Source organism: Phycodurus eques, chromosome 9 (assembly GCF_024500275.1).
Source record: "Phycodurus eques isolate BA_2022a chromosome 9, UOR_Pequ_1.1, whole genome shotgun sequence".
In the NCBI taxonomy this organism is placed as follows: domain Eukaryota; kingdom Metazoa; phylum Chordata; class Actinopteri; order Syngnathiformes; family Syngnathidae; genus Phycodurus; species Phycodurus eques.
The window spans coordinates 29027383-29055267 of record NC_084533.1 but is presented as its reverse complement, the minus strand read 5'-3'; the positions used below and the strand labels follow the sequence as shown (position 1 = coordinate 29055267).

The 27885-nt window shown below is 46.8% G+C and overlaps 1 protein-coding gene across 1 annotated transcript in view; it reads left to right on the top strand.

Annotated features, from left to right (window-relative positions):
* Positions 1–13543: 13543 nt before the first annotated feature.
* LOC133407349 (dedicator of cytokinesis protein 2-like) overlaps positions 13544–27885 on the top strand; it is an 87578-nt gene continuing 73236 nt past the window's right edge. The window contains exons 1-19 of the mRNA XM_061685137.1: positions 13544–13705; positions 14475–14558; positions 15599–15639; positions 15766–15821; positions 16296–16392; positions 16469–16617; positions 17652–17787; positions 18022–18179; positions 19346–19427; positions 19531–19663; positions 20631–20706; positions 20801–20877; positions 21953–22203; positions 23069–23167; positions 23274–23346; positions 23530–23633; positions 26206–26407; positions 27593–27690; positions 27761–27850. Of these exons, the coding sequence (XP_061541121.1) occupies positions 13666–13705; positions 14475–14558; positions 15599–15639; positions 15766–15821; positions 16296–16392; positions 16469–16617; positions 17652–17787; positions 18022–18179; positions 19346–19427; positions 19531–19663; positions 20631–20706; positions 20801–20877; positions 21953–22203; positions 23069–23167; positions 23274–23346; positions 23530–23633; positions 26206–26407; positions 27593–27690; positions 27761–27850 (2046 nt within the window). The 5' untranslated portion in view covers positions 13544–13665. The remainder of the gene's footprint in view (positions 13706–14474; positions 14559–15598; positions 15640–15765; positions 15822–16295; positions 16393–16468; positions 16618–17651; positions 17788–18021; positions 18180–19345; positions 19428–19530; positions 19664–20630; positions 20707–20800; positions 20878–21952; positions 22204–23068; positions 23168–23273; positions 23347–23529; positions 23634–26205; positions 26408–27592; positions 27691–27760; positions 27851–27885) is intronic.

Here is a 27885-nt window from a genome sequence, read left to right as displayed (position 1 = left end):
TGTTATTGTTTCAAAAAGATAAATAATAACAATAATAATAATAATAATAATCAATTGAGTTGTACGGATATGAGATCAAATTAACGGTGGAAAACATTTTCAAATTGGTTTTGTTCGCCATTTTTTTTTTTTTTTTTTTTTTTAATATCACAAAAACCTGGCGTTTGAGCAGGGGTGTGTAGACTTTTTATATCCACACAGATCTCCAAACCTGCCGTCAAAACGGGAGTGCCGAACATCCAGAGGCAGCCTCCATTAAAAATATTTCAAAAAATATCGATCGATTTTTACCCATACCGATCAAAATAATGTAATGAAATGCTCAGACATTCGCCAAGCCCAAATGATCCTAAACCTGTTCTTCCTTCCTGATTGTGTGACCTGTGCGGGTCAGTCGAGGCGGCGAGCGCCTGTGTGTGGAATTTGTCGTGTTTTGCAAAGGCGCACGTTCAGAAACCATCGGGGCAACTATGCAACTATGAGGCCGACGACGCGCAATGATCTTTTTTTTGTGAAAGCTTTCCCGTTCAGCTGCAAAGGTCGGGCGCAATGGTGGCTCTGTACGCCTTTGGGCGCGCTCCCGTGCAGTCACGTGTGCTAGTTTGACCCGGAAATCACGGCTTCCACGCAGAGGTTTCCGTTTTTCGCTTCGTTTACGCGACACGGACGTCACGAGAATATTGGACGAACCAGACGCGCCGCGTCGAGAGTTTCAGCACCAGTGCTAATTCTCGACGCGTGTCCGCAGGAGGCTTTTAAAAAGATATATATCCTACAAGGTAGACGAGTCAATTCGGCCCCATTTGAAATCCAAGTCGTAACAAGCAGTGCCAACGTCAACGTTGAGACGTGCGAGTTCTACCCGTGCGAGCGAGGCGATCTTTGCAGCAATTCATCAGTTCGTCGTCAGCTTCGTCACTCGGCCGTCCGTCCCGCGTCCACGCCGGGCTTTTGTCCGAGCGTTGTCCGGCTTCCGGAAGCGGAAGCAGAAGATGCGCCATCCGAATCCCTCTATAAAAGAGGAGATGCCCCCTGGGCAGTCATAGCTCATAGTTGGCCTGATTTAGCGGCAGCCGAGGAATCCGGGCTTGAATAACGGCAGAGCGCGCGAGAGAGAGAGAGGGGGAACCGCAGCTCCCCGTGTGATAAATAGCCCCGGCTCCCTCTATTACATTAGCCGTCCGGGCCGATAGATTGCCAGCCCGATAGACGCGGACGTATGCGATTGGTTTCTCATATCAAAGTTGCATATTAAATTCCTTCACAGGACTGCTGTGTCCCCCAAGCAGGAAGGAGGCAAGAGTCGGAGAGGAGCTGGAAAGAAAGAGAGGAAAGAGAGTTTTCCACGCACGACAAACAATGGATGATGGCGGACTCGGCTGCTCGCGAAGACAAATTGTGATGTCATGTATTTAATAAGTTCATGGATATTGGCTGAAGAGTACTTCTCTCCATCCTTTTAATCACAATTGCTTCCCAATGAAGATTTCTCCCTTTCGCTTTCACGCCCGCTTCGGACGCGAGCGGCCCCTCTAATTGGTTCTCGGCTCATTAGCGTGCCGATGCTCGAATAGCGATTAATCTGTCGTTTGTCCGCGCGCGGACGCGGGCCGCTGAGCTTTCGATGTGCGCTCATCGATGGGGAATGTACGCTGCTAATTTAGCTCATCACTGTTAATTGCTTGTTAAGTGCCTTTAATTAGCCAGCAGGCACGTGGATTTAGGTCGTCACAAGGAGAAGCCACCGCCGGGACCGCCGGGACCGCCGGGACCGCCCGCCCGCCTTAATGGCTTTTCCATCAACTTTGCAGAAAGTGGGGAGAAATGACGAAACACTGACCCGCTGCGCTTTTCTGGATGATCACGTCTCCTTCCTTCCTTCCTTCCTTCCTTCCTTCCTTCCTTCCGTTCGCTGTCCCTTCCTCAGTCTCCGCCTCACTGTCTGCTTCTGCAGATATGAACTCATTAAGTTTTTTTCATTATTTTTAATAAAAGATGAGTTATGGCTTCAGCCTCACTGAGGCAAACCTCCTCCTCCTCCCCCCTCCTCCTCCTCCGTCCGTCCATTTACTCCTCTCCTCAGCCCCCCGCTCATCTCTCCTTCCTCGACGGCCAAATCCGTTTGACCCCTGAACTGCAGCCCGTGACCCCCGCGTCGCTCGCTCCGACCTTCTGTCCGTCTTCTTCGCTTCCGCCCCCCTCGACCGCATCGATCAATCATCTCCATTCCTCATAGCTCTGAGAAGTGTTTAGATGGCATTCATATGATTTATGATTCATGGTGCTCTTCCCGTGCGTGTGTGTGTGTGTGTGTGTGTGTGGGTGTGTGCATCTGCGTGTCTGTGTGTGTGTGTGTGTGTGTGCGCGTACACGCGTGAGCAAAACGAGAAAAGAGAGAAAAAGAGAAAAGCAGGACGGCTTGTCAATGACACAGTTGAATAATGACAATATTTATGATTGATAGCTTCTGTGGAGATGCTTGTGTTTGTGACTGCGAGGCTTTTGTTGTTGTTGTTTTTTTTTTGGGGGGGGGGGGCTTAAGAAGCAATGATGAATGGTTTTCATGTCGCGCGAGCAGTCGTGGCTCCGAACGAGACGGAGGGCCGAGCGCGGCGAGTGACCGACGGAAGTCAGGCGTGATGTACGGCGGGGGACGTAGAGGCGCTCTTAAAGATGAAAGCGTCATAAATTAAAGATCGTTGGCGTCCCTCGTAAAAATCTGTGAGACTTTCTGAACACGTCAAGACACGAAAACAGCGAATGAAGCGATTTCTGCAAGCGTTTGCCTTTTTTCTCCCACATAAACCTTTTTCAAGGCACTCACGGTGTCCGTTTGTACTGCTTACTTTTTATTGTGGTCGTAAGATATCCGCCTTTTTGCTCGCCACTTGATTAGGTACACCATTGCGATCAAATGCAACTGCAGAATGACATTTTTGTTCTTGTTTTTCTTGTGGAAAATAGCATCAGTTCGCTCCCTTGTCTGTGCTTGCGACGAGGCCGCCTCATTCGTGGTCCAGGAAAACTTGTGTTTTTCTGTGACTATTGTAAAAACCAACGATTGTGTAAAAACTCAAGTGTGGATCTGCCTTTTATATGTTGCAGTCATAGCTGCAAAGGAGACTTTCTCCTGTAAAACATGCTTTTGGCTTCCCTGGTAAATGTGATCTAAAGTCTAAAGTGTCAATGGTAAATCAATTAGAATTTTTACCAGTTTAACGAGTAAACCTTACAGGTTGCTGATTTCTTTCGGAGGCGAACCGAACCTGGTCTTGAAGCGGTTGAGCATAACAAGTCATGAAATCGATGGACACGAGAAAGTCTGCATCATAAAGCCAGTTGTAATTTCAAGACCTGAATCAGCCTGGAGGAGGATGTGCTTTTGTGCAAACCTTTTCAATGTAGAACAAGAGAAAATACTGGAAATACAGCACGGCACTTTGAATTTGTTTCGCAGCCGTCACAACAACACAAACGCTGACACATTTAAACAAAACCCCATTATCGCGTGGACACGTGTATTCGCAGCCAAATGACGAAGCGCGGTCCTTACATTTCTCTTGATCATCTTTTCCACTTTGGTTGGAGTCCACCTGCCGCCCTGTGCATTTCGACGGCAACGAAAACCACAGTAAGACAAGCACTCGGTAAGGCCGCGCGAATACTTTTCCGTCTCGGTCGCTGTGAGATCTCGATTCTTCATATAGCGCAATCAGGGGAGAAGAAGATCCTGAGCGAGAAGCAGAGATCCACGTCCCAACCAAAATTCCACACTTGGCCATCGCTTGTTCGGAAAACAACCGTTGCCGGTCACCCGTCCGCGAGTCCACGCTTCTCCTTTGGGAAGTCGGCCCCGTTTCCGCACACGATGGGACTTTTGCTCGGCGGGCAGAGGGAGCGTCGGGTTCTTGTTCGCGGCTCTTTTCCAAATTCAGTTGAACACACGGCAAGACAGATGAAAGAGCTCTGCTACTTTGGAAGTGTCCCACTTATGGTTACTAACAACATATTTCATTTGAATGCCTTGGCACACGTATTTAAAAAGTACGTTCAATTTTGGCATCCGACCAACTTAACATACATGCGTATGAGGAAAATATTTGAAGTGGGCTATAAAGCGCTAGCCAGTATGTTATCATGGCTTCAAAGCCGTAAGTATTCGTAGTGCGCCGACACGTCTTACCTAACGCAAAGGAAAGGGAAATAACTTTCGAGTTAATAATACTCACAAATAGCAGTGGAAAGAGATTTCATTTCACACGTCTTCATGTGTATGCTTGAAAGTTATTGTCTCTTATTTCTAACGTATTTGCCAACATGCTCTCTGAGCAAAGTCAGCGATTTGCAGTAAATGTCGACGAGCGTCGACAGCACATTCCGGACGACAAACAAACTCCAACGGCGCAGACGTGAGGTGACGTTCTAGCGTCCCGGTCTCTCGAGGTGCTGCAGTATTCGTAGATTAAGACCGGCGTGTATCCTAGCACGTCATGGTCGTTATTATGGTGAAGAAAACACACAAGCAAAGCAATAAAGTCTTCATTGACTGTAATTGTTATTGCCCTTCGCTAATTTCGAATTGTTGGTGTCGTAATGCCGGCCCTTACAGTGGATGCAAAATTGCTCAAAACTCTATCGGATTTGTCTTTCTGCTGCCAACACGCTTCCGCACACTGGCTGACATCTTACAGATGTGTATGAAAAATGCGCCTTCGTGAGTAACGCTCGGTTGGCGTTGTCATAACAATAGAGCTTCCTGCAAGGTATCGTCCTGCGATGAAGTGTTTCACTCTCGCCCTCTCGGGAAATCGAGCATCTGTCAGCTCGCCGTCGTGCTTCACAGGACGTGCGCCATTCGTTCCTCCCCAAACCAAAATCCAAACGTGAAAAAGCCGCGAATTATTTTGTTGTTTGTTTCTGAGCTAACACAACAATTCCAATGTTCGTATTTCCATTTCATGCTCAGATCAAAGATACAAAATGGTCAATAAATGTGATTTTACTTTTTTACTGGTCTGAGTAAAGATACGTGACTGTCCATACATTTCGGGTACCTGAAAATGTTTTGACTTTCAATTGATGAAAATGGAAAGAACGCTCCATAAAGGGATTGCATGTCGGCAGTCGAGTCGGGTCGGCCCTCGGGACTCTTCTTTTTTTTTTTTTTTTTGCTTTTCTCTTCACGTGACATGAAATCAAATCAACCTTTTCCCGTTTTAGGTCAATTAGGACCACTGAAATGATCTCGATTTGCTAAAGGCCAGAATAATGAGAGGATTTGGTTTTTTTTTAGACGTATACAGACTGCGTATATATAAACAATTCACTCATGGCTTAAACGATTTTTGAGCCTGACTGTATTGTTAAATTGATACCGTTTTGATTGTGCCAAGCAAAAGTGCACAATTATCAGAAAGATTTGGTATTGGATCTTACCACCCCAATTCCAGTGAAGTTGGGACGTTGTGTTAAACATAAATAAAAACAGAATACAATGATTTGCAAATCATGTTCAACCTATATTTAATTGAATACACTACAATGACAAGATGTTCAAACTGATCAACTTGATTGTTTTTAGGAAATAATCATTAGCTTAGAATTTTATGGCTGCAACTCGTTCCAAAATAGCTGGGACGGACCGGGTCATGTTTACCAGTGCGTTCCATCTCCTTTTCTTTGAACAACATTCAATAAACGTTTGGGAACTGACCTACACTAATTGTTGAAGCTTTGCAGGTGGAATTCTTTCCCATTCTCGCTTCAGCCGTTCAACAGTCCGGGGTCTCCGTTGTCGTATTTTATGCTTTCTAATGCGCCACACATTTTCAATGGGAGACAGGTCTGGACTGCAGGCAGGCCAGTCTAGTACGACGAAGCCACGCTGCTGTAACACGTGCAGAATGTGGTTTGGCAATTGTCTTGCTGGAATAAGCAGGGGCGTCCATGAAAGAGACGTCGCTTGGATGGCAGCGTATGTTTCCCCAAAACCTGTATGTACTTTTCAGCATTAATGGTTCACAGATGTGTAAGTTACCCATGCCATTGGCACTAACACAGCCCCATACCATCACAGATGCTGGCTTTTGAACTTCACGTCCATAACAGTCCGGATGGTTCTTTTCCACTTTGGCCCGGAGGACACGACGTCCACAATTTCCCAAAATAATTTGAAATATGGACTTGTTGGACCACAGAACACTTTTCCACTTTGCGTCAGTCCATCTTAGATGAGCTCAGGCCCAGAGAAGCCGGCGGCGTTTCTGGGTATTGTTGATAAATGGCTTTTGTGTTGCATAGTAGAGTTTCAAGTTGCACTTACAGATGTAGCGCCGAACAGTATTGGTTTGGCTGACATTGGTTTTCTGAAGTGTTCCTGAGCCCACGCGGTGATATCCTTTACACATCGATGTCGGTTTTTGATGCAGCGCCGCCTGAGGGATCGAAGGTCACGGGCATTCAATGTCGGTTTTGGGCCTTGCCCCTTACATGCGGTGATTTCTCCAGATTCTTTGAACCTTTTGATGATATTATGGACCGGAGATGACGAAATCCCTAAACTCCTTGCAATTGTACGTTGAGGAACATTGTCCTTAAACTGTTGGACTATTTTCTCACGCACTTGTTCACATCTTTGCTTGCGTTGGGCGGTCTGTCTACAGGACGGCAAAAAGCCGACAAGCACTCAGTCTTGATGCGAACGGGCAGCCCTGGCCCAATGGTTAAGATCATCGCCTGCCACCGCGGCGGACCTAGGTTCAAGACCCCGACCGGACGATCCGCCGTGATCCCCCGGACCCACGGTTGCGGTGTCCTCGAGCAAGACACTGAAACCCCGAAATGCTCCCCGGGCGCTTCAGCCGCCCCCTGCTCCAGTGTGTTCCACTAACATGTGCATGTGTTCACTGTGATGGGTAAAATGCAGAGAACAAATTTGGTGTGCATGCATGCATGTTCATGACAATAAAGGGTGATTCTTCTTCTTCTTCTTCAAAGGCAGCTTCCTTTCGAAACCTCCTCAGCAGCTGAGACTCATTAATCATCTCACGAGTTCATTAACAATAATGATGCAATACCGTATATGGCAATAAGCGGTTGTAATATACAGTGACGTACAGTTGTGTACATCTGGAAGTATCTGCTGCGTTGTCGAGCGCGTGTCACTTGACCTTTTAATTGCCATCTCGGTCAGTCGCGCCGTCCGCAAATTGGGTCGCGGCTGCGCTTGCTCTGCTAGTCGTCTCTCGTAGCGTGAAGCGGGTCTGACCCGTTCGACCCGCCCCGCAGCTTGCGGGCTGCAGCGTCCCCTCCGTCAGCTCTTCTCTGCCTAAGATGGAGGAACATCGAGCAAGGGTGAAGAAATGGGCAATTCGTATATTTGACACGCAGAAGTACAGAAGCGGATCCGGCAGCAGTCTACGCGTCTGCCGTGACGGCCAGCGCCTTTGTCCGCAAAGCTTGCGTCGGAAAAGGGCCACGGGCTTCGTGCTCGTCTGCGGCTCGTTATGGGAAAAGGGGCACCGAGCGAGATGTGGAAACGTTTTGCCCGAAGGCCCGGCAGTCAGGGCGAGCCGAACGATATTACGAATTAAATGAAGTCTTCGGAGTTCGAAGTGCGACAGGTTAGCAAATGTGACGCATTTCAATGACTTGCCTCCGAATAAAAGTCCACCGAGTGTGAATTCTTTTGTGACAAGCGAACTACAACTTGCATTTGACGAGGCAATCCATCAATAGTGTCGTTTGTAGGACGAGCTGAGTCGAGCGCTCACCCGCCAACTGAGCACCTGCGCCGAGTCATACATTTATTTCACGAAGATTCACGCTGCTCGATCGTAAATGCCTCGGTATCGACATTCCAGAGGCTCGACTTGGGCTCGGCTCGGCTCTCTCTGGTCACGTGCCGTTCTGGCATAGTCTCGAACAGGACCTATTTTTCCAAATATGACCTCGAAACGCCACCTTGTGGCGCAATCTATTAGTTTATCTGAGAGTTTGAAAAGGTTCGACTCATCGTTTTACTTTTCAACACACTGAAGAACTTACATTTTTGAACCGTTTCCTCTTTAATGGAACATTCGCTTATCTGGTGTGTCATATGGAGTGCAACATTGTGCACATTTGTCATTAGGTCAACGTGTTATCATGTTTTCCACATTTTATTATGCATTCACATTTGATTGTTTTGTTGCCATTTTACTATTTGTGTAAAGAACAAATGTGGTTAATTCCAAAATAATGATCTACAGTATTGTTTGTCCGCACTTTTTCTTTTAAGAGGAAACATCCAAGAGTTGGTGGATTTATTCGGAATTAAGAAAAGTCATCAGAATGTCAAAATCAAATGTAATTATCTGTATTATTTCCCGAAAGTCACTGAAATAGTCACTGCTGTGATATTTGCAACAGGGTAACTTGTGATTGTAACCAGCGTTGCCCCAGTTACCTTGAACAATGTACATTCGGCGTTCAAATAAGAAAAAACAAGAACAGAAATTGGAAAACGGAATTGAGGAACAAATTCAACACCTCACAGAAGAATACGCAATTAATCCGATCGATAGAAACCAACTTCAAAAGGCAAAACAATAGTTCGATGTTATCTTATCAAAAAGAACAGATAACATACACTAACTTTGAGTACAATAATAAATCGGGAAAATTCCTTGCGAACCAACTTCAGCGCAAAAAAGAAAAATCCTTAATTACAGCCATTCAAGATTCAAACGGCAACTCTACACAGTCACCGCTTTTTTTCATCTTCGAACAACCCGGATCAAAAAGAAATAGAAACTTTGATTAAGGATGGAAACATCCCTCAATTCAATACACAAATCAAAGACAGCCTTGATGCTCCTTTAACCATCACAGAATTACAAAACGCATTCCAAAATATGCAAGCGAGACGGGCGCCTGGTCCCTGTTGAATTTCATTCAGCGTTTTTGGCCAATGCTACTAGCGCCTCTATTTTTCAGAACAGTCAATGAAATAAGGGATAAAGGTAGAATTAGTAGTCATATTAACGCAGCTTCCATTCGGTTATGACTAAAGCCAGGTAAAGACCCCCCTCTCCCGGCGAATTATCGGCCCTCGGCACTGATTAACGTAGATATCAGGATGATCTCGAAAGCCCTCGCGGCGAGACCTGCAAAGGTACTTCCGTTGATCATCCACTATGACCCGATAGGCTTCATTAAAGGCAGAATTTCCACAAATAATGTCAGACGTCCGTTGAATTTATTCAGCGTCTCACAGCGTAAAACTCTAAACGCAATTGACGCAGAGAAAGCTTTCGATAAAGTTAACTGGGCTTTTGTTTCGCGGTACGACGCAAATTTGGGCTTTGGTAGACTCATTTAGACGTTGGATAGCGGTTCACCGAAAGCGACAGTCACCACAAATAGGACGACTTCGCAAAGTTTGACATTACAAAGAGGAACCAGACAAGGATGTCCACTCTCATCAATGCTATTTGCAATATTTGTCAAAGCTCTTGCTGCCGCTATACGTCAGAATGCTCATATTAAAAGGTATCCGCTCACTCGTTACATAACACAAAATCAGTCTATATGCTGATGATATCGTTCTTTACTTACAGGAACCCAAGAACCCAAGCATGCTCTTCTGGCAATCTTCAGTCCCATTAAAACATTTTCACAAATAGCAGACTACTCGATGAGCTGGACAAAATCAACAAACCAACTCATGGACTCCCGCGGATCAAATCCCAGAGGACCCTCTTCCTACAGGAAGCGCATTAAGTACTTCGGTATCGATGTTTTGTCCAAACTCACCGAGCTAACCAATCTAAATTACACAGCACTTCTGGACAAAAACCTCAGCTGATTTAAGACGCTGGAATAACTTGCCTATATCATTACTGGGAAGAATAGCTACAATAAAAATGAAAACCTTCCCTCCGATAAATTAGCTGCCAGCATGCCATTCTCCCCAGTCTGGCATCATCCAGATTGTGAAATGAAATGAATAATGTACCCCTTCGTTTGAGTACATGGCAACAACATGGAATTAACAATATTTAACAATAATGTTTTTAGGGCACGTGATGAGCTCTGTTCCAAGAATTCCGAATAACAGCCGGAAACGTTCTTCAATACAACTAATTAAAAGCAGCAATAACAAAAAGAATACCAACACGCCAGGGCACCCTCCAACTGCCGGAGTTTGTCGAGCAAATAATGAAGCTTCTCCCGCAAACTGAAAGAAATCTCTCCAAATCGATCAATTCCTTTCATGTACTAAAATCAATGCGCTTACCAATCACCGAATGGGAAGGAGGCCTCTCCGTGTCCGCTGACCGTAGCTGCTGGATACAGATTTGTAACAATACGTTTAGAATGACAAAAAACACAAATCTACCCTTTCTACAATATAAAGTGCTCCATAGAACACACTTTACTCAGTACACTGTGCAGAAAATGGGCCTTTCTCTCCATCGAATATATGCGAGCAATGCACCAAAGATACCCCAGACGCCCATTTTCATGCTATGTGGGAATGCACAGCAATTCAGTGCTTTTGCTCTTGGGTTATACAACAACTCTCGTGTATTTTAAACGTTCCCCGAGATTGCGCATACTTGGCGACTTAAGCATAATCGACCTCCCGAATAAATATTCACAATCGTTACTGGTCGCGTTCGCTACCGCTAAGAAAACAATTCTATTCCACTGTAAAAACTAACAAACTGTTACCATCAATCAGTGGCTGAATCTCATCGTAGAATACATCGCGTTAGAAGAAAACAAATCAATGACACATACGCGTCGATCGCTGGTCACCTTTCCCTCGACATGCGAAATCGAGACGCTTGATTCCTTTGCCGGAGTAGGGGGCCATCTGACATTTGACTATTTGACTATAAGACTATTTTCTATAAGTGTGAAAGCAAACAATGGAATTCCACATTCTTGGCTGTCGTTTTATTGCGATTCTATTTATTTTCACACATTTTGCACGGTGTGAGAAGACACAAATGCGTGCTGCGGGGGATCTTCTCCTCTTGTCCCTGCGTTTGCTGTTCCGGAGTCTGCGGGGGCGGGACTTTTTTCCCACTCCTTCCTGATCTCTGGGGGCGGGGGACCACCGGGGCGACCTCCTGGGGAGTAACGGTGACTCGCCCATGTTCCGTGGGTGCTGGGCTGGCGCCGGTCGGGGCGGCGGGGCCCCACTGTCGCTCCTCGGGCCCGCTTCCCCCTCTTCTCGGTCGCCTCCTCTTCTTCCAGTGGGGGAGCCGGGCGGTCCCCTGCGGGCTGTGGGGTTCTTTTCCCTGCCTGGCTTGGCATTAAAGTTTGCCAAAGTTGAATTATAATACCACAGCGGAAGCTTAAAAACTCCACTGTGGCACAGGAAAACCGTTCCGGCATAAAAGGGACACAGATTTTCCATTCCGCTCGACCTAGCGCCGGGCGCAGGTCGCCGCCGCCGATCTTTGACCCCATTAACGCTCGGCATTCACCTTGCGACATCGTGACTTTCCCGGCCCTTCGACACTTAACCCTGGAGGTGAAGGTCTTGTTGCTTGTTGCTTCCGTTCGTCGGGCCTCTCGCAGCCTAATCTCAACGAGCGTCTGAGTGTAAAGTGGCGATATGAGTCGCTGTGGCGCGAGCGAGCAGCTGCTGATGCCGGCTGGCTCCGAGAAGAGGCGAGTGAAAGAAACGCCATCTTCTATGGCGGCACTGCCATCTGGTGGGCGCAAAGAGGCAAAAGGCTCACGCGAGGCCTTCGTTCCACCAACAAGAACTGACGTCGCGCATCGAATCACTCAAACTGAGCGCAGACGAAAAGAGGAGAGCGCAAACCTCCGCTCGGAAGAAACCCCAAAATACCAGAATGTCGAGGTGAAGCGGCTGCGGATTGTTGTCGACTCTCATCTGAATTTGAAAAGGCAAATGAACAGATTTGCCAAAGCTTGAGGGCAAATCTCTTCTGTTTTGACTTGAACTCAATGCTAATTGAGTCGCTGATGTGATTTCATCCTTCACGTCTCTGCACTCGGGCTCTGAAAAGCCGGGATCAAGAGTAACGAGACGGCGCGGCCGCCGCGCCGTCCCGACCGACTTGGAGTCATTTCGCTCATTTGCACAATGCGAAGTTTGTGTTGAAATGCTTGAACGGACGAGAGAGCGCGTGAAAACATTTCATTTGGCCAAACCTCTTTGAAGAGAGCTGCCGAATCCTGCTCATTGCAGCAACGGAGCTGATTCGCTTTGTTGTTGTTGTTGTTGTTGTTTGTTTGTGTTTGAGCCTTTTCCTGTTAAAGCCCTTCTAATCTACTGGGCCGTGCGCTGCGCTTGTCAAGCGACGGCCATCGCAGACGCACCGGTGGTGTGTTGACTTTTGTTCCCTTTCCCCTTCTGAGCACTTCAGAGGCTAACGTCGGTCACTTCCCTTTTGCTGGAAACTCGCGCACTCTCCATGAGTTCCACGTTGTACAATCCAGTCTGATGCAATACAAAAGCTGTACCAAGTTTGCCTTTGCAACAATATTGTTTCGTGTCAATCGTATGAATTAATCACTGTTGCCATGCAGTTATGCGCATGAAGTTAAAATTGTTGTATAGTCATTTGGTTTGAGTTTGTATTATGATGGCGTGCTGCAAGCACCCCATATAACTGTCCTGCATACTTATGATATATTATTTTTCTTGTTTCTTCTTCTTCGTTTTTTTTCTTTTTAGTGTGTGCTCGAATGCAGCGCGCAGCGCTTAACATATCCGCACAAAAGAGGCACTAAAAGAGGCGACTACTCGATGAATCAAGTCGCCTAAATTCTTAAATGCCGCTGAATCCAATGATAGACGCACCTCGAGGTTTTTCCTTTTTTCCGACTGAAACGATATCTCACTTGGAGCGACGCGCGGGAGTTCATTTGTCGGCCGGACCGACGATCGAATCGGCACGTCCGCCTGCGGGATTTGTTTTTGCACTCTGCGGCAACAAAACTCGGAATCACCGCGCAGGTCAACGCTTGTTTTTGCAGGAAATGATTATAACAGGGACAAGTAAGACGGCTTAGTGAAATGGAGATGACGACTGACAAAGTATTATCACAAAACCAAACTAGGTGATTAAGCCACATCTACAGAAAATATGGAGTACATAAAGGAAACAACTCAATTTCATTCATTCATTCGTGCATCCATCTTCCGTTCCGCTTCTCCGCACGCGGGTCGCCGGCTATCTTCGGGCAGGAGGCGGGGTACACTCCGAACCGGTCGCCGGCCAATCGCAGGGCACATAGAAACAAACAGCCAGTCGCGCTCACATCCACACCTGCGGGCAATTCAGAGTCTTCAATCAACCTTTGACCCACTCGTATTCCTATTTTTGCAGCACTTCGTGTCCGTATAAACACGTCGACATCTTTAGAGAGAGGCGCGCACGACAAATGCCGTCGACACGAATGCACGTCGCATTATTGGGTGGAAAAAACGAGCACGTTGGAGATATAAAAAAATTGCGTTACTCGGCGGGACTCCCACGCACTTCCTCTTCAGGGCCCGTTGGCAGGAAGAGAAGAGAAAAGAGGAAGAGACAAAGTCGAGGGCGGCTGCTTTCAGTTTAGGTAAAAAAAAAGGGACAATTTAAACAGGCAACTTAAAAACAACCTCAGCAAACAAGGAGAGCGACACGAGAAATCATGACTCCTTGGACCACGACCACGGAGCGATATGGTGTCGGTGAGTCATTTATAGCGATATGAATATATGCGTGCTTGCAGATAGGATTCGATCTGCCTCGGTGCGGTGACGTACTTGACATAAAACGGCTGACGAGAAGAAAAAGGGAAAACGGTGTTACTGCTTAACACGATGTGAGCGGGTGCAAAAAGAGCCAAAAGAGTCAATGTAACCGCAATGCAAAGAAAAAAAAAAAAAAAGGCCTGAATTTACAAGATTAGGAGGAATGAAAAAGTTGCTGAGAGCAGATGAGCAAACGATTGCGCCCGAGCACGTGTTGCCGTTGGGACGCGAGAGCAGACGTTGGCCGGCCCGTTGCGCGCCAGGCGCCGATTCGGTTTTCGAGCCTGTTTACTGGAAGATCATGCAGGTTGTCTGACTGTCATACTCGCGTAATGTGTCAGTCAGGAAGTGGCAGAAGGAAGTAAGTTTCGTAGCCGCGTGCCGTAACCAGTGCTGTTTGATATGGAAAGCCATTCAATAAGATCTTCCAATTGTAATAGTCCTTGCGCAAAGGTCAGCGCCACCTTTCCAGCAATTGGCTTCATGCATCTCATTTGGTCCAAAACATTTCCCGCCGATCGACGTCCCACACCATCAACTAAAGTTCGAAGGCGCATATAATCTGTTGACCTTTTAGCTCCAGGATCCCGTTCACAACTTGTGCAAGAGCTTGATGTTGCCCCATGTGCACCTTCTGCAAAACGCTGCGCTGGCGTAAGCCCATGGGAGTTGAACAAATGTTTTTGTTGTTGTTGTTTTTTTTTAGCCAAGTGGAACTTTGCTGGCAGCGGAGAGAAGCAACTTTCTCTGGAGGTTGGGGATGCGGTCTACATCCAGGAGATCTGCGACGGTATCGTACGCTAGCTGCTATATTGAACAGCACCTACTTGGTTTTTGGTCCCAACGTGTTGGAGACATTGTTTCTTTTGCTCATCTTATGATCCCATTTGTACTGGAGAGTTCCTCAATTATAAACATTGTCACAATATTCCCTGTAAAATAGCGAGCTGGTGTGTTTACGATTTAGTTACTATTTGCACTTGAAAATAGGCGACAATTGCTTGTGAGCCGAGCGAGTTCGATGACGCGTATCGCTTCTGCCGCCTCCGTCACAGCTGCGGCATGTTTTCCACCAAAATGTGGGCGGGGCAACATCGGTTGAAAACCATCAGAAAATAAATACTGAGTCCTTTTGGGGGGGGGGGGGAAATGTTTTGAAGTTTACAACTATGGAGAAAGTGGCAATGTTGACTGGATTAAAGGCCGCTTTTCATTCAATTTCAAAGTCCGTGCGTCGCCTGTGGCGGGAAAGTCGACCTGGCCAACATGGCCGCCGCCACATCTCGACGGCTGACGTACACCCCGAACTTCGTTTCAAGCGCAATGGATCGTTATTTTATACTGAGACTGTGATATCGTCACTTTTAATCCCAAAATATTGTCACATCTCTATTAAACGACGTGTATTTATTTCATTTTGGCGTGAGGGCACCTTGTTTGGGGTACGGCACGATGAAATAATAAAATCAACCAGGTACGACTAAAACCTGTATTCTTTTACCGTAAAGAATTTCCCCAATTTCGATTCATTTGAAGGAAAACAACAACAACAAATAGTCGCACTCTTACTCTGACAAACTGAAAGTGAGGAAATTGTGGGCGGTGCAGTGGTGAGCGAGCGCACGACTTTTGCTGTGGCACGAATGATCACGAGTGTGCAAATAATTGAAACGACCTCAATGAATCCGTTGGACATATCATGCATATCAGTCAATATATTGCGACAGAGCAACGATTGTGTCAAGTTGTCTGGCAGTGAAAGAAAACATCCGCGTTCAGATGAAACGTCCAAATATCAATCCTGTGGTGTTTTTTGTGTGTTCCTTCCAGGGTGGTACAGAGGCTACTTAGCCAGGAACAAAGCCCATCAGGTACCGACTGATCCTTGGAATCTTGCATTCCAAGCAGCGGAAGGACGCATCGACGGTCTGCTCTCGCTCTGTGATGAGAGAAAATCATTTCGAAAGTAACGACTTCCTTCCCATTTCGCACTCCAGGGCGTGTTTCCTGCCAGTTTTGTGCACCTGAAGGAGGTTATTGTTGCGCATCGCAGGTAAGTGGAGGTGGTCCAAAAAAATGGGCTCGTGTTCATTTGGGGTCCGGAACCGATAAACGAGGGATGACTGTCCCACTATAGGTGCTCCTATACGGTGTTATTGGAATTGCTACAAGTAGAAAGGGAACGGCGGCCCACACTTTGACCGCAAATTCGTACATATACATCGTGGACTGAATATGTGCACGTCCACTATATTCAAAGTTGGGAAAAGCTGTGTGTGTTGTTTTCCCAATACCGCTTTGACTTCAATTCATGCAGCGTTATTCTTTTGGCTATAGATGATATTAAAATATTTGTGATGATGAAGTATTGTTTCCTGTGTAATTGTTTTCCTTTGCTCGTCATTCCAGACAAAGCAAATGATTCGCTTATTTTTGATAATTTTGTTTTGGATTCCAAAGTGTCCGTAACGTTCGCAAATGTAATTCCTGAACATTGGTGGTAACGCTTGCATGTGCTCCCACGCAGAGATGAGGAGGCGCTGCTTTGGGAGGAGATGCCGTTAGTGAAGGAGGTGACCATGACGCTGAGAGAATGGGGCGGCATATGGAAGCAACTCTTTGTGGTAAACGGAAACACGCACGCACGCACGCGCGCGCGCGCACGGAGGCGAGTACAAAAGGTTGCGTTGACCGGTGCAGGCCGACAAGGAGGCGCGCGTGAGGCAGGTGCAGACGCTGATGCGGGAGCTGATGGAGTGGCGTTCGCAGCTCCTTTCCGGAACGCTGCCCACTGACGAATTCAAGGAAGTCAAGCAGAAGGTCATCTCCAAGATCGATTACGGGAACAAGTATGTCACACGCACAGAAGCAAATGGTTTGAAAACGTGGCAAACGTTGCCGTGTCCGGTACGCGAGCCGCTCCGAAGAGGACGCCCGTCGCGTTTGAGTGACGCCGCCAGACGGTTCTGGTACGCTGAACGCAACTCGACTCCCTCCGCAACGAGTGGCGGCGGTTTGGCGGATAGCCGACGATTCTTCCGAAACTCTCGAAGGCCGCTCCCGCTTTAGGTTTGCTGTCAAAGTAAACGTCAAACAAAGCTTCACTTCATGATGGCCAAGTCCTATTATTGGCAGCCTGCCAAAGTGTCTGTAATCAAACCTCATTTCAAAATGCTACTCTTGAGCCAGATGTCCAAGTCGATTACAGTCCGACAGCGACATCCAATCGTTCTCAATAATCGTGTAAAACAACAACAACAACAACAACAACAAAACTGTTTTTTTTTTTTTTTTTTTTTTGGGGGGGGGGGGGGGGGGGGCTGGAACAGATTCACTCAAGGCTCCGCTGCACTTTGCTCCTCGTGTGAAGCTAATAGAAGGTGATCAATATTCATCACATTCGGTGGATGCCAATTAGCAAACATCCTTCCAGGAGCTCATTTTAATTCAGATTTTTCCTACAACAGCTGACGTGATCGTTCGGACGGAATCCAAGATTTTATATACAGATATATATATATATATATATATATATATATATATATATATATATATAGAGAGAGAGATAGATAGACGTGTAAAATTTGTTTCCAAGTGCGAGACAAACGTCTCCCATGCGATGTTAGCAATTGTCTTTTTGTGTTCATACTTAGACAATTGAATGTATTGCAAACTGCTTTGAAATGACAAAATGCAAAGTGTAGTCATAGTAAACACGCTGATACATGAATGCATATGGGATATGCATTGTAAAGACACAATTGGAATTGCGATTGTCGTGACGTTTATGCGAGCGTACACGTGTATATTTGAAAAGTCAGTTGCATTTGTTGCGAATCGGCCAGAATACATCGACGATCTTCGCCGCTTCGGCCCTCCGCAGGATTCTGGAGCTGGATCAGGTGGTCCGAGACGACGACGGCAATATTTTGGAGCCGGAGCGGGCCGGCGTCGTCAGCCTCTTCCGGGCCCACGAGGAGGCCTCCGCTAAGATCCGTGAACGCATAAAAGAAGAGCAGGTCAGAGAAAGTTCAGAGAGGACACTCTCCGTTTCTCAATGCACGGAAATGTCGATACCGTACGTACATTTGACTTGCTAATCACGTGCGGAGCGCTGAGTATTCGCGTCGTTAGAAATGGAAGGAGGTTTAACGAAGGTCCTTATAGGCGAGCAAGCACTGCAATTGGAATGACTTCTTCGGGCCTCGTTCGGTCGACTCGCCCGGCTAAGCTTGACGCGTCTTCCTTCGCAGTCCGATGTTCAGACGGAAAAGAGCGGCTTCTCGGCACGTATCCAGTCGTCGCCCACGCACAGCCTCTACGTCTTTGTCAGGAACTTTGTGTGTCGCGTGGGAGAGGATTCAGAACTCTTCATGTCCCTCTACGACCCCAACCAGCAAACGATCATCAGGTATCGATCGCTTTGACCTTTTTTTTGTTGTTGTTTTTTTTTTTTAATGCATGATAACTGATTAGGGCATTGGATTGATCCTTTTCTTTTTTTTTAGTTGTCTCTTGCGTATTTGCAGTCACGTCCTCTAAGAAAACCAGAACAGTCCAGTCGCGAGCGATTCGGTGCCCTGAGAATGAAATGACCTGGATGCACGAGCATATTCGCGGGTATTACTTGTCGCGTTTTAATTAGGCTGAAGGTCAACATGAAGGTCATATCAGATAGTGCCAAAACAATTGATTTTGATTGTTATTATGACGCCGTTTTTGAAACGCCCACACTCTGGGTTGCTCCACCCAGAGAGCGTGCCTGGCGTGCGAGGGTGCGTACGTGGCAGATTTGAATCGACGGGAGAGTGCGCCCAGCGCCAGAATACGCCCGCAAACCGATCCTGCTCGTATGCTTGTCCGTGCAGAATGGAGGATCTGGCTAGACAGAAGACAGGACACAAAGGAAAATAGGCACAAGTAAAGGCAGGACACTAGCTTGAAGAAAATTCCTACAAAAAAAAAACAACGACATTATATGACTACTACAAGGTAACATTCGAGTCAGCTTTCATATGGGACAGTAGCGCTCCACCCGGCGAGGGAGGGACAGGACAGAACAGGACAAGACGCCAAGAGCGCAGTGAACCCGACAGTGCGGCAGTGGGGGAATGCAACACGTGGACCCCTGTGAGAGGACGCTCACAGGTATTCAAAGCTGCGGGACGCAGCTAAAGATGCGCTGAATCAATAGCACAATTGTACAGTGGCGCAGCCTAGCGGGGAAGTCGCTGAACTACAATTTCATCAATCTTTCGACAAATGAGCTCATAGATTCTGTGAAATAAAATAAAAAGAAGCATGCAGCTACTGTTTTGGGCTCGTGGAGATTTCAAAAGCACGCAAATTGCAAAGATCAAAAGTCATTTATTGTCGTTTCCTTTTATGTATAGAGCAGCTACAGCGGGTTTGGACATACTTTTGATACCGTACTATATGTTGCACTGGAAAGTAATGCACACTGGTGCATTCATATAAATGCGAATATTAAAGTCATTCAGATTGATGAAATCGTTTTCGGAAGGTGAATGTTCTCCGTGTTTCTTGGAACTGTCGTCGTGTGTCTCTGCTGTGCAGTGAGAACTACCTCATTCGTTGGGGCAGCAAAGGTTTCCCCAAAGAAATCGACATGCTCAACAACCTGAAGGTTGTCTTTACGGTGAGTCACCACAAGAGGGCAATGGTGCACTGTCTCAAGCGGAGACTTTTGTTGATTCTTCCAATTACGTGTGTGTGTGTGTGTGTTTTTTTTTTTATGGCAGGATTTTGGTAATAAGGACCTGAGCAGGGAGAAGATTTTCCTCATCTGTCAGATAGTCCGAGTGGGCAGGATGGACCTGAAAGAGAGCAACAAGAAGTGCACTCAGGGTCTCAGACGTCCTTTTGGAGTGGCAGGTACATGACCAAAGTTCCCCTTCTCTCTCTTTAAAAAAAAAAAAAAAAAAAAAAATAATAATAATAATTAGAAGAAGAAGAAAATGAAGAGGAGTTCGGAAGTTGGGGGTTCCAATCTCCCTTCTCCCACGTTCCACACACATGCATGGTAGTGTTGCTCAAAGTCTCTTGTGGTGGAGGGACTTTTTAAAATGTAATTTCATTTTTTGATGTTTTTATTATGAGCATGTTTGGGGATCCCGCCTCGGGCCCTCCCGTGTAGATGAAGGGAAGTTGAGCCCATGCATGCCTTCCTCGCGCTTCATTGAACGCACTCTCATCGACTAACCGCTAAGGGTTGGGCATATGTTTTATGTTGTCTTCCGTGTGCAGTTTGTGTTCTATCACATTGTGCAGTTTGTTGTACGGTATAATATATGTCTTTGGTTTCCTTGGGCCTCGTTTTAGTCTGCTATCTGCAGGCAGTTCGGTTTTTAGCTCATTTTTTGAATCATGTTTTGAAACTGTATGTCATTAATGCACAATATCGAAAAGTAAAACCACAGCACTTGCTTGTGACAAAAATACAGACGCGCCTTTTTGAGAGGCTGGAAAAGATGAGTGACATTTGCATTCATTCAATGAGAAAAGATGATTTGAGACGTGCGCGTTCTGATTTCAGAGGTGATCACAGACCAAATTAAACTCGTATCTCAAGGCACCACTACAAACGCGTAATGGCCTCATCCTATGACATATCCATCAATAAATTGATGGATAACTAGTTTGGAAATCAAAAATCAATAAAAAGAGCTTAACGACAAGCAAACCGACGAGACAACGAGGCCCACCTGGACAAGCCGCGAGTGTCTAGCGGAACAGGTGGAAACCAAAACCTAACGAGCAAGACAAGACACGGACATCGAATTTATTGTTTTGAAGCGATGGTACGGTCAGCTGAGAGGTTTTTCTTTTTCGTGTTTCCCAGTGATGGACATCAGCGACATCATCAAAGGGAAGGTTGAGTGCGATGAGGAGAAGCAGTTTTTCATCCCTTTCTTCCCGTATGTGCCGGTTCTTCCGCCTCGCGAATCTTCACACGTCCTCTTGTGTGCTGATGTGTCGTGTCGGTGTGTCGGCGCGTGCGTGCGTGCGCAGGGTCGTGGCCGAGAACGACTTCCTCCACACCTTTCTGAACAAAGTGACCACGTCCCGAGGAGACAGCGGCGGCCAAGGTACGCCCACTTCCTGTCTTGCTTTGAGCACTCATGCAACGCATGTGAAATCCAGAGGAAGGGGCCTCATGTATCCTTTTTTTCACGTTGCAGCAAGACATCACAAAGCATACGCTGATGTTTTCAGCCATCTTCTTTAGCGCGTAGTAGCAGCAACCGTTTGTTTTCACCAAACTTCACCACAGAAAAATATTGCTAAAGTGACAATCAGTCAGCATGAATAAAGGGGGACAAATTGTGGGCAATGAGCCTGCCCCGCCCCAAAAACATGTTAGGTTTATTCAAGACTTGAAATTGCCCACGGAGGTGTGAATGGTTGCCCAAGGTCAGCCACCAGAATCCATCATCAGAATAATGTTGTTTCCTATTTTCGTGAAATTATATGTCCTTGAAAATGTTCATATTTGCTGTGTGTGCGTCCTTCGAAATCGTAAGACTGGAAGATTTTCAACTCTGATTCGGCTTCTCAAAAAAAAAAAAAAAAAAAAAACACAAGATGGTCGCTTATTCGTTAGCAGATGAAAAAAATAAAAAAATATATATATATATTTTATATTTGGTCCCACAGCATCTATAAACATTACAAAATGCACAAATTGTTCTTTTGTTCAACAGTGAACAAAAATACATAATCAGATGCCTTCACAATAATATACAAAGATAAAAAAAAAAAAAAAGGGTCTTATTAGATCCCGTTTGGCCTTTGCAATATCTGTGACCTCGTCGTGATTCAAGGTTGATGAATCGGAATGAACAATTGTGACGACATAAACGCACATTATACGTATATCGACGGTTTTCCTTGCGAGCGAACGTGAATACCGAACGGTCGGCTCGGTCGGCTCTTGTGGACTTTGCCAAACTCTTGTGCGAGTTGTCTTGTCAATTCCAAGGAGCCGTCCAGACATAGAATAGAGATTGAAAGCGGGCGATGAACCTCAGAGCCCGCGATACGCAGCATGTCAAAGCATTTCATTCCAAACTTCTTCTTAAAGAGTTCGACAATATTTGTCTGGGGTTGAAATGGGGAACTTCGGAGTTGGTGTCCATAGTAGTCCAAATGTGCTGTTTGCAGGACTGTGGGTGACCATGAAGGCTCTGGTCGGCGACACGGTCCAGATCCGCAAAGAATACCCCCACCTGGTGGACCGCAGCACGGCGGTGGCGCGCAAGCTGGGCTTCCCCGAGATCATCATGCCGGGAGACGTGCGCAACGACATCTACCTCACGCTGCAGGGCGGCGACTTCGACAAGTACAACAAGACCACGCAGAAAAACGTGGAGGTCATCGTGTGCGTGTGCGACCAGAAGGGCAAGGTCGTACAGGTGGGCAGCGGGAAGCCCGACGGGAAAGCGAGGCGGCCTCTGCGCCTGCGCGCTATATCGTGAGAAGATTCGGCCAAAGGAACGACCTTACCAAATAATAATGCGCAATTTTGTTCAATCAAAGTATGAACGTTTATGTAAATGTTTTTGGGTAAAACGAAGCATAACAAGGTCAATTAATGCTGTGCATTTAGCACGGACGTCCGCTAGCTTCATGCTGACGCGTAAGGGGAAACGCCTTAGACGGGCTAATGAAACTAACAGCGATAGCAGTAAGAAACCTTTCGACAGCACGAATGGTGCGGCGACACATGCAGACTGTGTATAACAACAATCGAAAGCATACGTTTGTATATGATTTATGCCCTGCGAAAACCGACTCGTATTACTCCAGCTTCGTTGAGACAGTCTTCTTCGTGTATGACGGATCTCTTTATTATACAGCCCCCTAGTGGACGTGGCGCACTCAGCAGAAGGAACGACACATTGCCCATTGAATTCAAGCATGAAATCATGAGTTAATTTTCCGTGTTTTGGGGGGACTGGAGCTAGCGTTGGGCATCGGGTCTTGAAATTCCATTGGAAGCGGGACTAACGTTCCAGTTCTCCCGGAATCATTCAAAGTTTCAAATTTCCGTTTGTAGTTTCGATGGCGACCTGAAGAAGAGCGCGCCGAAAACCAACGAAGAACAAGTGTGTGGCCCAACGGCGATCGAAAACGTGTCTTCCCTTTTTGTTTTAGAAGAAGGAGCGCCACACTTGCGACGGGATTATTTTTCGCTCATGCTAACGCTAATCCGTCAAGGCGCCACGGTCCACTTTCGGTCTCGATCGTCCGAGCGTGACGCCGACTGTCCTTTTGTAGAACTCCATCTGCCTCGGAGCAGGCGATAAAGCGACGAGCGAATACAGAGCGGTCATCTACTACCAAGTCAAACAACCCCGCTGGATGGAGACGTTTAAGGTGTGTTGCAATTATTGACAGATATATTCTGAGGTCTTTGTCGTCAAAAGTCGAAGCACAACGGCAACTTCTGGAAAGACGACGTGTGTGTTTCCTTGGCCTCCAGGTGGCTGTGCCTCTGGAGGAAATGCACAGAATCCATCTTCGCTTCATGTTCCGACATCGCTCGTCTCAAGAGTGTGAGTGCGACAGCCGTCGGCATTTCGTCCTCCGTCTCGTGACGTGACACGGGAAAAGGACCGAAGGCTCGGAGGCAATTTGCGAACTGAGCCGAGGCGTCGTTACACAGGGAGCCGTCACGTCACGCTTCTCTCTCGCTTTCCCCGATGTTCTCTCTCATCCGCCTCCTCGTGGTGCTGCAGCCAGAGACAAGAGCGAGAAAAAGTTTGCCATGGCCTTTGTGCGTCTGATGAAGGACGACGGGACGGTTCTACGGGATGGATTTCACGACCTCGTGGTCTTCAAGGTTGGCATTCGAGAATTTCATGAAAAACATGGCTGTGAATCACGGCGAAAAGACACGCCGCTCAAATGTAGCCGTCGCCTTTTCAAAGTCGGAGATCAGACGCGCTCGATCACCTCATCGCATAATGATAATCGGCAGCCTTTGTTGCATCGAGTCGGCGCGCAATCACCAGTCGGATCCCAATCCACGTTAAAGAGGGCATTTTCTCATGTCGAAAATAACGTGCAAAGACCGAGAACTGTGTACTTGCTCAATAATGGAGACTCGAGAAGAAGCCACTTGTCAACTTCAAGTCAGGTGGCGAAAGTGCACTTTAGTGAACGTTTGTGAATGGATGTGTGATGTCACACATCTGCTGAGAACTGGTGGTCTGTGTGTGTGTGTGTGTGTGTGTGCGCGTGCGTTTTGCGAAGGCACGCTGTGTGATTGTTTCAATGCAAGGGGACGATTTTCTTTCGCAGCTCTGCGGAAGAAGATGTCCAGAGCTGTGAAAGCAATCGTCCCCCCGCACAGTTGTGGAGATGTTGCGTCAAACAGCTTTCCTCATTTTTTAATTGCATTATTATTCTTTTTCTTTTGTAATCTTCGGCGTGGCTCAAACGGCACCGAGTGTCGCACTTGGCTCAGTCGGCTTTCCCCCACGATATAAGAAGTCGAGTGCCTTCGTTCGCATCGTCGGTTATCAGCTGCCATTGCAACTCGCAGTTAGCGATTTAAATAAATGATCTTTCCTTCAGATAGTCTGCTGCCGTGGCCGTTTTAGAGCGCCTCGTTAACGGCCCGGAGTGCGTGCTCATTGATGCCGAGGAAGACGGCAACGTGAGGAGAGGGGGAAAAAAAAACCCCCAAACCAAAGTCTAACGTGACAACCGGCATGTGGCGAGGGGCTCGGTACGGCGCAGTTGTGTTGTCGGGGCTTCGAGTCCAGTCTCCGGCCATCCTGTGTGGCGTTTGCGTGTTATCTCTGCGCTTGTGGTTTTCTTTTTCTCCGGGAACTCGGATCTCTCGCCACATTCCCAAAAACATGCTAGCCCGTTTTTGGGGGTGCTGTGTGTCTGTTTTTAGCAAGCTACACAAGAAGAAGAAGAAGAACACAAACAAACAAAACAAACAAAACCATACTGTACTTGATTGAAATGGAAGACTTCATTTTAATAATATAGAATTGAATTTATTTAGTTATTTGTTTGTTTGTGTGTTTGTTTATTTTTCCTTTTCTGGGTCCACATTGTGCCCTCCCGGACATAAGTGTTTTTGTACTTATGGAAGTTTTAAAAATGCTATTATGATATATTTATTAGAAGCTTGATCTCCACGCTAGAGCAATTTATCTGTGTGAGGTGGCAAGGCTTAACCTCACAATGTCCATGTTGCCACACTTATCTAAGCGAAACAAAACTATGCTGGATTCGATTCCAACCAATGTTTGTCATTACGCGTGAACCGTAAAAAGTTAGTTTTATTCGTCACCAATAAAAATCCTTTTCACAACATTTTCAAATTTTACTCCACAAAAAAGGAGGTATTAAATAACCCTCCCATGTTTTTCCAGGGGGAAAAAAGTTTGCATTTTACACTGATTTGTAACCTGGCAACCATCTTTAAAAGTTGTGGCTGTTCAGTACGTCTGCAGGCGACATTTGGCTCGCCCGAACAGGCTGAGCGAAGCTAAATAGATTTCCTGCTTAATGAGCGCATGTAAGACTGAATCCACTTACTGATTAAATGTCAACTCCAGCGCAGATTAATTACTGGTGATGTAGTCGGAGACCAGACGGATGGTCTCCCCGTCGCTCGATGGTCTCCTGTTATCGAAGCGCTCCTCTCGATCTCGGCTCCGCTTCGAGCTTTTTCGAGAGAAGTCAAATTGATCAAGTGCGATAAAGTGCTATTGTGCGCACCCTCTTCTAAATGAGGATGTGGCTGCGTTCAGAAGTCACCCGTCACATTCAAGCTCCAGCACACACAGAGAAAATACTAACCAAAAAAAAAAAAAAAAAAGCAAACAAAGTCAGGAAAAGACTACTAGAACATCAGAACTTTACATGAGTTTGAATGTGATTGGTTGATTCTGAACACAGAGACAGCCCAGTTAGAAGTGGGTGTGCACACTTGTGCCACTGCATTTTACACCCATTGGGGTTATTTTTACATCCATTGGCATTTTAAAAAACTATTTTGCGTTGCACAGTTTATAAATCACAATAAAGGTGGGAAAAGTTTTAAAAAGATTTATCTTTGTTCTTTTAATATATATATATATATATATCTCACCAAAAGGGGCGTGTAGACATTTTCTGCTCATCATTAACACCCGTGGTGGATTTCTAACGTAACATTGAGGAAGAGGCCGGTGGGAGGACGTACGTGACATAAACTTTGCAAACGCAGAGAGAACACGCCAACTCCACACGCAGCCGGGAATCGAACCCTGCGGAACCTCAGAACTGTGAGGCAGACGTGCCGGTAATCGTGCCTGAAGTTGAAAATGGGAAATAAAAACAAGGCGAGGACCATTTGGAAACTTGCAACTATCGTATGAAAAGAGGACTCACGATCATCGTTGTCACAGGGGGACAGCAAGCGCATGGAGGACGTCAACTGCTACTTGTCCTTGCCCTCCACCCGCAACCACTACGGGGACCTCCACAAGGGGGCGCTACTGAGCCGCAGCACCAGCAACGTGAGCGGGGGCAGCGGGGGGCTCTCGGTCAGCTCCAGAGACGGATTCACCATTTCCACCTTGGTCTGCTCCACCAAGCTCACCCAGAATGGTAAGAGTGCGCGTGCGCGAGATATTATCGTACAACATAAATCGGAGGAAAGAAAAAGATTTGTGACTCACGCAGCCTTTCAAAAAGTGCGTCAAGCTCTTCATTTGGCCCATTGTGTGTCACGCAGTACTCTAAAAGTTCCGTTATGACGAGATGAGCGGTGGGGCAGGCCCGCTTCTGCAAGGGCCATTTTCTTGGCCTCTTCACGTAGTACAATGGCTTATTTTTTTTTATCCCATCGTATGAGCGTGCACTTGACTCGTGGCAAAGTCATAAAGAACGACGTGACTACACTATTAGCGTCCGGTGTCGGGACTTCGTCACGGGCGGGCCGGCAGGCGGCCACGTAGAGGTCGGCACACCTCCTCGAACGTCAACGCGCGCGAAAGGCGATCTGGCGCAGGTGCCGAGCGACAGCCGTTACCGGGGAAGCGCGTCCGTCGCCCTAATGAACGTTAACCTTTGTTTCAGTCAGGCGCACTCGCACTCCCTCGGCACATCGCCGGGGTCGTTTCAGGCGGCCTGCCGGATGCGCAGCTCGATACGTCACGTATTTCCGGGCACCGGGAGGCCACCGGGCCGTCCTCCCGTCGCACAGAAGTTTGCTTTGCCGCACCGACGACGCCGTGGAGATGCTGTCGTCTGAAAGAGGATTCGGAATAAAAGCTTACGGACTGTTCATTTTCCATGCGCACAAAGAATGTTCCGGGTCCATTTTGACCCAGGCCAACAATATCCTCCTAATCAGGAACTACAGACTTTTCAAAATGTGTGAATGTGTAACATCAGAGTCGCAATGTCCTTATTGTCCCGTGAATTGAAATTGACCCAATTAAGTCTGACACACCTTACACAATACGACCAAAATAAAAAAAAAAACAAATCTTTGTGTGTAGGGTCTGTCACAGATAAAAAAAAAAAAAAAAATCCGATTTGAAAAATCCTTGCGTGTGCCAGGACTTGGTCGTCATACGACAAACTGCCAAGTCGCCCGTGGGGCCTTTCAAGTGACACAAAATTCGACACACTTTTCCAAATCTTGCAAAAGTTGCCAACAAAGAATCCCCCAAATCCGAAGGTCTCGGACGTCATTAACATTTCAAAAGCTCGAATCGATATTCATTGTGAAAAGGACAAAGCTTCCAGTCAGGAGATGAAATGCTGTTGTTCTGCGTTTCTCTGCAGTGGGCCTGCTGGGGCTTCTTAAATGGAGAACTCTTCCTGAACTGTTGCGAGAAAACCTGGAGAAGCTGAAACTCATCGACGGGGAGGAGGTGGTCAAGGTCAGCGGGGAGACTTAACACCCTCTTGCTTGTGCGAGCCCCCTCACCAGCTTTCGCTGCTTGTTTGAAGTTCCTGCAGGACACTTTGGATGCTTTGTTCAACATCATGATGGAACACTCTCGGACCGACGATTACGACATTCTCGTGTTCGATGCGTTGGTGAGTCCAAACTAGAATTTGTCGGATTATTTCAC